This window comes from Eucalyptus grandis, chromosome 10 (genome assembly GCF_016545825.1).
Source record: "Eucalyptus grandis isolate ANBG69807.140 chromosome 10, ASM1654582v1, whole genome shotgun sequence".
NCBI lineage: Eukaryota > Viridiplantae > Streptophyta > Magnoliopsida > Myrtales > Myrtaceae > Eucalyptus > Eucalyptus grandis.
Window position 1 is genome coordinate 8,195,847 of NC_052621.1, and position 13,943 is coordinate 8,209,789.

General features: G+C 41.0%; 2 protein-coding genes across 2 annotated transcripts in view; one reads left to right on the top strand and one right to left on the bottom strand.

Moving 5' to 3' along the window:
• The first annotated feature begins 1,219 nt into the window (after positions 1-1,219).
• On the top strand, positions 1,220-2,404 carry LOC120288695 (glycine-rich cell wall structural protein 1.0-like). Its single transcript, XM_039302784.1, has 2 exons — positions 1,220-1,367; positions 2,151-2,404. The coding sequence occupies exons 1-2, from the start codon at positions 1,220-1,222 to the stop codon at positions 2,402-2,404; spliced, it is 402 nt and encodes a 133-aa protein (XP_039158718.1).
• Positions 2,405-4,336: 1,932 nt separating this feature from the next.
• LOC104421531 (E3 ubiquitin-protein ligase BIG BROTHER) overlaps positions 4,337-13,943 on the bottom strand; it is a 36,123-nt gene continuing 26,516 nt past the window's right edge. Inside the window, exons 6-9 of the mRNA XM_039303737.1 lie at positions 5,686-5,730; positions 5,407-5,534; positions 4,773-4,881; positions 4,337-4,660 (exon numbers count right to left, since the gene is read on the bottom strand). Coding sequence (XP_039159671.1) covers positions 4,595-4,660; positions 4,773-4,881; positions 5,407-5,534; positions 5,686-5,730 — 348 coding nt within the window. The 3' untranslated portion in view covers positions 4,337-4,594. The remainder of the gene's footprint in view (positions 4,661-4,772; positions 4,882-5,406; positions 5,535-5,685; positions 5,731-13,943) is intronic.

A 13,943-nucleotide genomic window follows, 5' to 3' on the forward strand; every position in this document is an offset into this window, starting at 1 on the left:
ACGGATTTAGTTTGTTCATCCACTTGGGATTGACAATTTGGTGAGCAGGTCGACGAATTAGAATCAAGTTTGGGACATGAATCCCGATTGAAGAGGAAGCAAGTTAAATCTCTTTACACTAATTTCTCCACGTATTCAAGTTTTTAGCTTAACAATGTCCTGCCCAAATTGTTAGTTCTGGATAGTAAAATAGGGATGGATGAGAATCTCTTGCAACGGATGCGGAGTATAGACACATCAAACTTAAAGGATATGTCTCACTAAAATTATTCATCATTATTGAATGATACAGTTGGCTTGTCGATACACATATAACATGACTTGCACTATGGTAAAGCATTCTAACAATGAGATAATGCTTAAAATATGTTGAGAATAAGTAAATAGAGTGCTATATTTTTTTTCTGCCATCCCGATATCATAGGAAGAGTTCTTACCTCAATAGCCAATGGGAGGCGGTCGTGGAGGATATCTGGAGTAGTATGAACCCCCACGTCGTGAGTGAGGGAGAGGGAGAGGGAGAGGGAGAGGGAGGTGGAGGTGGAGGTGGAGGTGGTGAATTAAAATGGTAGGGGATTTCAAGAGTTGGAGAATTCAGTGGTAGTGGAGAGATGTAATAGTAGGATGATGGAGGCAATGATGATCAGGATGGTGGAGGATGTGATGGCAAAGCAGGTGGTGGTGATTTATAAGCATAAGGAGGAGTGGCTAATGGAGGTGGCGGAGGAGAGTTCTTGTTATATGGTAGCGGTGACAATGATGATGGTGGAGGTGGTGATTTGTAGATATAAGGAGGCAAGGGTGATGGTGATGGTGGTGGTGGTTTATACACATAAAAAGGCGGCAGTAATTGTGATGGAGGCAAAGAGAACTTGTGGTGATGTGGTGGCTTTATGGCGTGCTTTAGTGGCAGAGGTGGTGATATATATGGTGGAGGACAATGTTTAGATGGTGGGGAAGACTTATGGTGGTACGGTGCATGAATTGCCTAGTTAGGAGGAGGTGGAAACTTGTGATGATGAGGTGGGTGAATAACCTACTTTGGTGGTGGCAGTGGTGGAGATTTATGATGTTGAGGGGGATGAATTATATACTTGGGAGATGCAGGTGGTGAGTTGTAACAAATGGTGGCAGCGGCGGTGGGGACTATAGGAAGGGGTTGGAAGTGGAGGATGATGCATAGGTATTGGCAGGGAAGGTGAAGGAGAATATGTTGGTAATGGAACCGGAGAAGGAGGTGGTGAATATGTTGGTCGTGGAGGAGAATGAGTTGGGGGTGGAGATGGAGGAGAATTCATTAATGGTGGCTGAATCAAATATGTTGGTGGTGGAGATGGAGCAGTATTTTTTGGTTGCGGAGGGGGCAAGTAAGTAGGGGACGGAGGTGGAGGCAAATTCTTAGGTGGTGGTGGCGGTGAGTAAATAGGGGGTGGAGGTGGAGGAGGATTCTTAGGCGGAGGTGGTGGCGAATACATAAGGGTTGGAGATGGTGGCAAATATGTTGGTGGCGGTGGCAGTGAGTAGACACTAGACAGGGGGTGGAGGTGGAGGAGAATACTTAGGTAGTGGTGGTGGAGGAGAATCCATAGGTGGCGGTGGCGAATACGTAAGGGGTAGAGGTGGCGGCAAATATGTTGGTGGCGGAGGTGAGTGAAGAGGTGGAGGAGAGTTCCTCGGTGGTGGTGGTGGTGGAGGAGAAGAATACGTAGGAGGCCGTGGCGATTACGTAGCGGGTGGAGGGGAATTCATAAGTGGCGGTGGTTGAGAATATGTTGTTGGTGGAGGTGGAGTATATTTTGATGGCGGCGAGTAGTACATAGAGGGTGGAGGTGGAGGAGAATCCCTAGGTGGGGTTGTGGAGGAGGATCATATGCATGTGGCGGTGGCGAATACGCAGAGTTTGGAGGTGGAGGGGAGTGAGTTTATAAGCGGCAGTGGCGGCAAAGATGTTGGTGGCGGCAGCGAGTAAAAAGGGGCTGGAGGTGGGGAGAATTCCTAGACGGTGGCGGTGGAGGAGGCGATACATACGTGGCAGCGGCAAATACATAGGGAGTGGGGGCGAAGGGGAATATGTTGGTAGTGAAGGTGGAGGAGTATATGTTGGCGGTGGCAGTGAGTAAATGGGGGTGGAGGTGGAGGAGAATTTGTAGGCGCCGGCGGTGGAGGAGGTGAGTACATCCATCGCAGAGGAGAACAAGTAGGGAGCGGAGGTGGAGGGGAATTCACTGATGATGGCGGTGGAGGTGGCGAATGTGTCGGGGTGGAGGAGGAGAGTAAGTCGGCAGTGGAGGTGAACGTATCGGCACTGGGGGGAGGCGGAGAAGAACATGTCGGTGGTGGAGGAGAATTCAGGGATGGTGGCGGTGGAGGAGGCGAAGACGTTGGTGGTGGAAGAGGTGAGTAAGGGGGTGCATGACAACCATTCTATTCTAGAAATAGTTTCTGGAACATAAATAGATTTTTTTATTTCTATTTCTAGAAGAGTTTATAAGCAAAAATAATCGTTTGATAACGAGGCAAAATTTCTACTCTAAAAATAGAAATTCGATTGATAACGATACAAAATTTTTTCATTTCCGGGTCGTCGGCCGGTGGCGGCTCGTAAGCATATGGCGGCGTAACATAAATTGGCGGGGAAGGCAGACAAGTGCGACGAGGCAAAAGAAAATGGCGTAGCCCAGCCTAGGCCAATGCCAAGACTACCTCCGAGTTGCCATGGTCGCTCGACCTTTTGGATTACTCCCGATTAGAACTAATGTAAGGAAGGATCAGTGGGCTCTAATACATTATAGAGAGGTCTCTCCGCACTTACTAGGGTTAATAAATCTCTTCAATGAACTTAAACAGGCTGCATTAAGACCCATCACTCAAAACACCTCCCCCCCCCCCAAATCCCCAAGTTGCAAACTCTTTCTTTATACATATCGAATGGGAGGATTTTCTAGGAAGGATCAGGGATTCCAGGCACGACTGGCCATTTAGCAAACCTACGAAGAACGACAGGAGCTGAAAGGTGCCATACAGAGAGCCCTCTAATCCAATGCAAGTAGAACGCATCCATCTTTAGTTCATTACTGAAGCAGGACAAGAATGAGCAATTGGTAGGCATGAAACCGTTTAACTAGCGGGCATCCCAGCAACATGCAATCTTGCAATGAACGTAACCAGCATCATGAAGGCCACGAAGCATATGTAAGGGGAGACCATTCATCAATCGAGACTGCATAGTCGTCGTTTATGATAACTTAATTGACGCTGGGCACTTTGCCGGTATGCTGTCGTAGGAAGTCCTCAATTCGAGTGTGAATGAATTGGCACTTCAAGGAATGCATCAGACAACACGATCCTAGCACATGTTAATAAGCTGTCAAAAACAATACTTGATTGCACCAGTCAATTGTTAGCATTTTTAATATCAATATTTCGTCACGTTTTCATTCAAGTATGAAAACTCCTCATGTATCGAGAAAAACTCATGTGGAGAAACCATTTATGTCCGTTTTGCATATCAAAATTGCCAGCTACTTGAACCTGGGACATTCGTTGACATTTGGTAATCTGGGGCTTATAATGAACGCAGCATCGCTAATAAACCGGGATGAAAAGTAGAGGACAGACATGGCATGTAGAGAAACGAACATCCTTTCCGAACTATGCGAAGGTAACTCTGGTCATGCTGTTTTTTTGGCTTGTCGCGAACCGGCCAGAAAGCATGAGCTCCTAAAGACCACGGTGAAGGCAATTTGATCGGGGCTTCAGATCATGTCAAACAAAATCGACAACCGTAATCCGAGTTTTGGTTATTGCGTCGACAGAAGCAAGATGCAGTCGGTCCCAGCAAGTCGAGAGAAGCAAGATATAGTCGGTCCCAGCAGGTCAGACCGGCAATTTTGACCTCCCCTATTCGGTATCAAATCAATACATCTATTGCAAGCAAATCAAAGATACAAACGCAATACTACTCACCTCCCTTTATGTTCATGGAAATAGGAAAAAACTAGAAGAATTATCTCATGATGCCTTATCTTGGATCTGACAATAATCATCCCTGGTTTACTATCGCGCAACGAACAGCATCGCGTCAAAGCAAAAGTCAGAGTAATACCAGGGCCAGTTAATTGCTTCCAAGCTTCACCAGAAAATGATACTACGGCCGAGCTAGACGCCCGGTGGGATGGACGATTGACTCTAGAGGCTGTGGTCAGCAGTCAATTGTATTTCTGATATATAGAGCGAGTCACATGTTTACAGCCACTCAGATTTAGTTTATCATGGTCAAAGTATTCCTCATTCCTCAGCATTCTTTCTCAACACATTTCTGCAACGCAACGCTGAATCTCGTGAAGCACATTCAAATGAATCATAAAATTCATGAGGGACAGTGCAGCTATCTATGTAAAAACAACCTGAAAATTTATAGAAAATACAAAGTCCAGCTATCTGACAGCTGTTTCTGTACCTACTTCATAGCTCAGCTTTTCATATCAAGTAAAACCCATTGTTTTACTAAGCAAGGTGCAACAAACAACCTCTATGATGCACCACCCAAGCTCGAGAAACGAACAAAAGAAATGAGAATTCGCCTTCGAGTACATTAATGATTACTTTTTACTCTTTTGGATGCATCCACGAACACCTCGGTGTAACAAATAGGGCAAGCCTGAGAGAAATTGAGAAGTTGCAATCAGTAACTTCTAGCATCTGGTGAAGAAAACGCGAATAGTTTCTCCAAGAAAATGATAAACCAATAAACAATGAAATTTGGCAATTACCTTGTTGATACTGAGCCATTTGGCACCGCAGCCAGCATGGTACATATGATTGCAAGGAAGGGTCATACGCCGGTCTCCTCGTTTATACTCCATCTGGCAAATCACACATCTGTTTACATCACAGAGATTGGTTTAGAACAAACGACAAACCGGGGCAAAGCTGGCATTAGTTTCTTATAAATGCTGTACTGCAATCCCTATTGATAATCTCATTCACTTGCAGGCATCCAAATGAATAAGGAATTTGTTACTGCAGAGAAGAAAATTTTAATGTACTCGACCATCCATTGCCTGCTACAGCACCCTTCACTCATTATATCATCCTAAACTCATGATGAGAGGTGGTGCACAAAAAGTTGCCAGTTAAGTAAAAACAAAAAATACTTCCTTGCCTTCCGGACAAAATATAAAATATTTATCTGAATTTCAAAAAATTATGAAAAAGTTATACACGAATCTACATGTCAACATTTATAAGTTGTGAAAGACTAAAAGTTTCAAATGTTTTGAGTTATTGAAAATTTGGATTAAGCAAAAAGCAAATATAAAACTCTATCCAAAGACACCCGCCTTACTTTTAACTTAAATCATGGGTTAAAATAGACAGACTAAAGACAATGACATCAACTTGTACCTCTCATCTCGTGATTTTCTCCTGGAAAAAAAACCACGCTTGTATTTGGAAATTGGAAGCAGACTTATTTGTTCTTGCGAAAGACCTCGACTCTGAGTTCCAACAGTTTCGCCTAGCTCAAGTAACTCCTGTGCATGATATATCGTATCAGCAACTCTCACTTGAATGCATAAATCACATGCAAGAATACTAAATTTTGAAATAAAATAACTAAGAAAGGCATCACAAGCCTCACTGATAAAAAATTAGACATGAAACAGTGAAATATTAAGCTCAAACCTCGTAAGTCATGTTGTCAGGATCTATGTTGTCTTGCCAAACAACCTGCATTATTGGCAAGTTTAACCATGGTTATCAAGATGGTTGACATTTAGAGCACAAATTACTTGAAGAACAGAACTTGATTTGGATAAGCCAGAGCTAATCAGCTCATTATAACTTTCTAGAACCTCATCTTGGATTTTATAAGCACATTCAAAGATAACCATAAGCAGTCATGTACTCATTGTCATTGCAATCAGATAAACCACTTTGGAAGTGGGATGCGTTATCCAACTGTAAATACCACTCCTTGAGAACATATTGATGTTCACGGTATGAAATAGTAAATGCAAAGAAAATATAACGGGTCGACAATATGATTCCTACTTTGAACCACGCTAGAAGTGATAGACTACAAAGCTACAGACCTGATAATCCTGTGAATTGTGATGCCTTCGTGGACCTGAAAAGCACAGATTTGAAATAAGATTCCAAAAATTTTTAAGTGACAAATTCTATAATACCCAAGAAAAAGAATATCAAGTAGCCTGAAGAGATTTGTGCAATGCCTTCAAAGATGGTCACAATAACATTTTGAAACCCAAAATGCATAAACAGGAAAATGAAACACTGAGTTAAATCAGCATCACATTCCCTGGAAGTTTGTAATAGAGCTGCTACTGTGTTTGCTTAGGAGATAGTAAGTAAACTCCATAACAAATTAGAAAACCTAGTCTCCACAAATGCGGTTGAGATTACTTGTATTTAGAGTGATAAGAGTATATGAAGTGTCTCGCTGCATATGAACAGATGCCCACGAGAACAACCTGGATAAGTTACAAGGAGGAAGGCCAATGAACGAACAATATTACTCTGACGGCATTTTCTTTTGAGTATCAATACCTGGTGCGTCAATATCACCACACAACAGCCAGGATAAAATTGTGCCAATAAACAATTGTTACAAAGGTAGAGGGAAGTTTCAAGGATGACCAGATGCTTCTTAGAATAGTGTTTCTTAATAATGGGAAAGACTCTTTTAACTTTGAAGATGTGACAGTTGCTAATGCTTAGATCCAACCAAGAAGAGGAAATAGTTCTCCTCCTTGTATGTCAAGATGGTCGTCTTATCTTCAAATGCTCTAATTGACCAATGCCCATATTACAGGTGTTTCTATGAAAAGAAATGGATTTGTCCATTTTCAGGGTAAACTATGCAACAATTGCTCACTCCTGCCATTGGATAAGATCTTAAGGAAAAGCTGTGTCTGATGTTATAAGCTGGCATTGTGATATTCCAAAGCATTCCTGGTACCCATTATAACATATTTATCCTAAACTCAAACACATTTACCTTCTGTTAAGGTCACATTATATGACTTTTCAGCCATACACAATGTTGTTTTTATTTCATTTAGTGCACGTGAGAATCATGTCAATATTGTTTGTTTTTCAACATCCGTATAAGTAGATTTTTAACAGTACTTATTAACGGAAGATTAATGTGTTGCATATATATAAGTTGGGAATTTTTCGTGTCACTGAAATTTTTTTAGTGTAAATATATTATGGTGAGTATAATTTTAATGCTTTTTTTCCGTGACTTTTGCCCTCAAAATTAGTGATCTTCTAGCTTCTTACAGAGGTTGTTGGGACCTATGAGACACGTCACCACACAACTAACCAATCGGACTTTTAAGGATTGTTTCGTAACTATTTTCAAAAATAATTTTTGATAAAAAATAATTCTTTTTTATTCTTTTCTCTGAACGAATTTCTAAGCATTTGAAGACATTTGGTAACTGTCCAAAATTTATATTTTCGAAATAGAATTGCATTTGGCAATGCCTTTAAATTTCTAATCCAAACAATTTTATTTTAATTTTTTAAATAATTTTATTACCATTTTTGTTTCTCTTCTTCTTCAAGCTTTGGTCGGTCGCCGGTCTTGGGGTGATTGGTGACAGGCTAAATGAGGGTTGACGATCTCATCAAAGTGTCGTTGGCCCCTAGCAAGGCCGTGCCTCGTTGGTTGAGCCTTGGTTGGGTGAGGCTTGACCTCGTCTAGCTGTCAGCAGGGCTTGACCTTGCTAGATTTGGATGACGCTCACTAGTGACTGGGTGAGCCTCGCCTGGCCAAGCGAGGGTGAGCCTTGCCAAACCTCACCCAATCGGTCGTTAGTGACTAGTAGCGGTGGACGGTGGCGGTGGTAGTGGAAAAAGAGGAAAGAAGGAAGAAGAAAAAGAAGAAAAGAAGAAGAGAAAAATGAAATTTGGGTTGGTTTAATTTTGAAATTGTTCCCAAAATCAAAGAAGTAATTTTTTTTTATTCCTTGTTCTCGGGAAAAAATTGGGAACAAAAAATTTACAAAATGAATTTTCGTTCTTTTTTAATTTTTTTTTCCAAAACAAAAGAATATAATTAGGTAGAGGTTGGGACATCTGGAGTGCCATAACTTGGCACGGAGGGACACTTAAGTGCCATAACTTTAAAATGGTATACTTAAGTGCCAATATCGGAGTAAATGGAACACTTAAGTGCCACTCCGTAAAATCCGGCCAAATGGCGACGTGGCAATTTTCGGCAAGTTTGGTCCAAAACGGCGTTGTTTTGCACGTTGACGTAGCGGAGAAAATGCAAAAATGACGCCGTTTCGCGTCGACATGTAAATAATAATATAAAAATTAATTAAATTAAAATTAAATTTTATTTTATTTAAAATATTCAAAAAATTTAAAAATTAAGAAAAATTAAAAAATTAAAAATTAAAAAATTAAAAAATTAAAAAATCCGGCGACCCCGGCCGACCCTCCCCCTCCGTCGCCGCCCTTCCCGGCGACGGCGGGAGGCGGCGCGCGGCGAGGGCTCACCCTCGGCCACCCGTTCGATCCCCCTTTTTTTTAAATTTTTAAAATTTTTAAATTTTCTTAATTTTTGAATATTTTAAATAAAATTAAGTTTAAATTTAATTTAATTAATTTTCATATTATTATTTACACGTCGACGCAAAACGGCGTCGTTTTGCATTTTTCCGCCACGTCGCGTGCAAAACGACACCATTTTAGACCAAACTCGCCGGAAAGTTGTCACGTCAGCTATTTGACCGGATTTTCACGGAGTGGCACTTAAGTATCCCATTTAACTTCGAAACTGGCACTCGATACCATTTTGAAGTTATGGCACTTAAGTGTCCCATTTAACTTCGAAACTGGCACTCAGTACCATTTTGAAGTGATGGCACTTAAGTGTCCCCCGATACCAAGTTATGGCACTTGTGCTATTCTTCTGCCTAATTAGGTATAATTTAGCCCCATTTGGTTTAGCATTCTCAATGGGCTTTGAGCCCCGAAAGCCCATTGAGAAAATTTTTAGGCGTTTGGTTCAACATTTGGAGGTATCCTTGGCCAAATGCTAGAATGCTACTATGAGGTTTAATGAATTTTTTTTCTTCCAATATTGTCCTTACTAATAATCATGTTTTCCCCTTTTGTCCTCGAAAATACTGTTCATTATCTTCTTCAAGGAAATTGTTGCTCTACCGCAGTAGGCGGCGCTCCTGTCACGAGCGACCAGACCTAGCCGTCGAGAAGCCTCGCCTAAGGTTGTGCAACCTTAGGTGAGGTGGCCTAAGGTCGGGTGACCTCGGCGTCGCTTGGGTCGCGACGCCTAAGGTCAAGTGACCCAGGGCATCACCTGAGGTCGGCGACCTCAGGCAAGCTACCTGCCCCCCACCGCCACTACTACCGCCACCAGCCGCCTCCCCACCACCACCAACACCACCGCCACCAGCCGCTCCTCCACGATTTTCCCATGCAGCTGCATCTCCTCCTCCCTTTTCTTTTTATTTTTTATTTTTCTTTTTACCTTGAAGTAGTTTTGCAAAACATACACAAAAAATTGGGTTTCCAAACACACTTACCTTCACAAAATACCCATTCACTCAAAGATACTTGAGGAAATGGTTTTGCATTTTCCCAAAGGTGAACCAAACGAACCCTTTGACTAGTTACCAAATAGACCCTTGATCTTAAAGCCCCCAGCCAGGAAGAGTTGTCATTCAGCTTAGAATCTATGTGGCCCCACGACGGCCCAACGAGATTTCACCTTCCAGCGGCTCTCTCACTCACGCCAACCCCATTCCCATTCTCGTCATTTCGCCTCCAGCCCCAGATGAATCTTTGGCCCTGAAACTCTCGGCGCGCTGCCGCTCGAGACCACAATCACGCACTCACGGGGAGCCCCACGTCGGCAAGTCGCCGCTCTCTGATTGGTCCTCCCCCCGGGAGATCCGCCTCGCCCTTCTTTATCCGACGTCAGCTCCTCAAAAGGCTAACGTGGAGTTTGGCTCTTGCTCACCGAAACTGCCTGCCCTAGTCATGGTAAACCCTCGGAAAGCTCGTCTTGATTTCCTTGTCTTGATTTCGTTGGTGATTGATATGAAAAGCTTCTTAAATGTGGTTTTGCTGATGCTGTCATGACAACTTAGGGTCAGCCGTCCTAGAAATCTATGTCCGGAGCTTGAAATCAATCCGTTTTCCTTTCACAGGGTTTTGTTAGGAACACCTCTCTTTTGTCCCTTCAACTCCACATTGGCTTCTCTCTTGCGACATTGTCATTGTGTTTGTGGCGATGGAGTTGGAAGTGATAGCCATGTCAATACCCTTTGGCATCGTCTTTGTCTTCTCGGGCCTTCTCATCAATCTCATACAAGTAATTCTTGCCCTTTCTTGGTCATTCTTGTTCATTTTGGTCAACCATGCAATGTTAGAGATTTCACATGATGGTGAGCATGCTTGATGCTGATGTTTTTTCTTGGTCATTCATAACCTCGTACAAGGAGTTACTACCTTTTCGTGGTCAATCTTGGGGTGAATCTATTCTCGCTTTAGTTGGTTTATGAGCGAGTTTTCTGTCTGATCACAATTAGCTCGACTCAAAGTCAAACTAGCACTAAGTTCATTCTCTCCCTCTTTTTTGTATCTGTGAACAAAAGGGAAAGTGTACATTTCCATTTTAATGGTTACTTATTGGCTTCTAGATTCAGAGAAAGCACTAGAGTAATTATAATTTAACAGATCAATGAGCACCCCAATCTCAATGATGTTGCTGGATGTAATTTGCTTTCAGGCGGTATGCTTTGTGACAGTTTGGCCAGTGTCTAAGAGAGCATTCAGAAAGATGAATGGGGCAGTATCGGAATTGCTGTGGTTACAGCTTGTTTGGCTAATGGGGTGTTGGGCAGGCCTTAAGGTACTTGATGTTTTATTATTTTTGTTCCAGTAAAATAACATTTTCTCATTGTACAATGTTTGGTATTCCTCTGACCTAAATTTCTTTATTAAACTTTCAATATGTCGTACATTGAAGTGCTTCTCTTGACAAGTTGAGCTTCTGATTGGCAGGTTGAACTCCACACTTTTCCGGAGACTTACGAGTTAATTTTGTCGACAATGAACACGTAGTTCATTGTACGTATGCTATCTCGCTCGACACGACGAGTTTTGTCGACGTTCCATGGCAATAATTTTTCGCTTCGTAATTCGTCATTGTATGCCTCAATTCTGGAAGGTGAAAGCGCACGTGAAGCGATATTCGATGCAGAAACTGCCCGACAACGATGCGAGCATCGCGCAGCGGTGCAAAGATAAATTCACGGAGAAGGCATGGAGATTTAATTATATACGACACGCTCGGCCCAAAGATAAGTATTCGAGGCCCCGGCTCGTCGAATAAGAAGGTTGACTTCCTTTTCATGAGCAGTCTCATGTTTTACAATTCACGATGACATGTTGGGCAAAGTCCTAGCCAATGGCAAATTCCAGGACGAGGAGGTAAACTATGCCGGGCCATCAATGTCCTTACGATTTGTGAGTTGCTATTATCTCATTGCCTTTCGAATCCTTATCTTCAACTCCTTTTTGCTTGTCTAAATTGTGTTTGATCATCTTTTGCGGCCCCTAGATCATCACCCAATTTCGGTTTCTCGTCCTTCTTTTCTTCTGTTTTCTCTCTTTGAAAAAAAGGGTTTCCTCGCTTGTGGAGCTGTGTTTTATCTTGGGATCTTCACACTCTGCCAAAAGCTGTCTCTGTTATCTACGTGGAAAGGGACTTCAGTCATTATAGCTGGATTAGCCTGTGTTGCCATACTCTCACACGTTCTCATCGAGTATGCAAAGCCGTCATTGAAGAAGCCAGGAGAGACTTTGGACAATTATATCAAGTGATGTTCACAGTATATTTGTCTATCGTGATTTATTAAAAAAATGGAGGGTGAAAAATGTGGGCCGAGTTTGTTAAATAATGTCTCAATTATGCACTGAGATTACTTTTGAAATGTTATAGTGATTTGAGTTGGTTCCTGTGAGAATGTCCACTTCTGGTCGGGAAGGTTTCTGGCTATTTGGGTGAATGTTGAAAGTCATCATGTTGAGTTTGCTGAGAATGTGCGCGCACGCGCTTCTGGATCGAGAGTTAAACTGACGATCCATCCTTTTTTTTGGAAGCTAAGCCTTGAGATCATGTCATGCCATGACTCTATTTACAAAGTGAACCAGCGGCACATTACTCGAAAGGCAGCTTTCTATTATAAATTTTCACTCAAATCCGTATCTCCTCCAGAGTCTAAATAGTGCTCTTAGTGAAAGGCAGTGCTAAGCTTTAAGTTAGCCTCTCTGCCATTTGCAAGTTAGCTTTCCCAGAAGTTTGATGTGAATCGATGATCTCGGTTAAATGAGATGGCAATGGGTTCCCCACGCCCAAATTGAATTGTGTTGCTTTGGTGTCATTGCCAATCCATGTACGAAGTCTTTTTGCTTTTTATGTATTTTGTCACTAAAAGCATACCATTTTGCATCAAATTCTTTGGTGATAATGTCAACTACGGGAATTGAGATGGACACGAGATAATGATTGCATTTGATTATCTACAAATCCTTCATCGCCGGGTCTTCTAGGCGATCGCCAGTCCATTCTGGAGCTGCTTGCATCTTCGTAAATTCTCGGTCGCACCTCTGCCCATTGCTCCAGCCGCTCTCATTCAATCTTTCCGGTTTCCCTTGGGCTCTCTCAGCGATTGTTCCAGTTCATTCCCAGTAGCTCGAGCGATCCTTGGTTACAATCGCTTTCACCAACGTCTTTGCAAGTATTGAAACAATACGTCTTTGAAATCTTCATGATGAATTTTAGTAAGACGTCGTCATGTTCACTTCGTACACCATACATAGATTTAGAAATTAGGCCACATTCATAATCCATATTTTTGGGTTTTCATTTTTAGGGCAATGACTGCCTTTGGCAGTCGGGATAAAATTCGAGATAAGATATAATTTATTCTATCCTACATTAGGTGCTCACTCATGTAGGATAAAGTTGGATATAAGGGGATATACACATGATAAAATTATCCAATGGGAAAAGTGGGATAAAGGTGGATATGATTTTTAATGTTCATAATAGGAAAGTTATTTTTCTCGAATAACGAACTTATTAAATTATCAAAGTTGAAATTATATTTCAATATAAATAATATTTGAATTCTAATTTAAGAAATTTAAAATAAAAATTAAAAAAAAAAATATTTTTAACTAATCCTATTTTAATTTATATATTTAACTTTAATTCTATCTTATCATAAACATTCAATCTATAAATTAAATATTTATATTTATTATATATTTTAGGTATTTTTGTATTTTAGGTATGTTAGTACAATTTACTATTTGATAAAATTTTATTAAAGAATGATGAAAGGGGAAAAAAGAAATAATAAAGAAAATAATATAAAAAAGAGGAAAATAAAATAAAAATAAATTAAGGAATAGTGTTACGAGATATTTTCATATCTCCATTTATGAACATTTATGTTCATTTATAATGATATGCCGTTTATATAAACAAAATGTACATGATATGATGTGAACATATCCGACTTTAATAATGATAAACTACTTGGATTTGCCCTAATGGCTACCCTTCTGACTTTAATAATGGAAGGGGGAGGTGGGGGGTTTGAATCCCCACCTTTTTAAAGGGTTTTGTGGCTTTGATCATGGCTAAGGTCCTCGCTTGTTAAAGATAGATTTGATAATTTTTTTATTCTAGAGAATAATTTCTTGTCAAAAATAGTTTTTTCTATTTTTTTTCCTTATAACAATTTCTAAGTAAAATAGTACGTTTGGAAACTATACAAAATTTTTATTTCCGAAATAAAATAAGAACATGAATACGTTTGGTATGAGCCACAAATTTTTTTGTGTCATGGAATTTCTTTTAATAT

What these genes read in the sequence shown, in the direction of transcription:
- LOC120288695 (XM_039302784.1), top strand. Translation starts at nt 1,220, where the DNA reads ATGGAACCGGAGAAGGAGGTGGTGAATATGTTGGTCGTGGAGGAGAAT. An exon ending in TTTGGTTGCGGAGGGGGCAA is followed by an intron (nt 1,368 to 2,150) that starts GTAAGTAGGGGA and finishes GAGAATTTGTAG; the next exon opens with GCGCCGGCGGTGGAGGAGGT.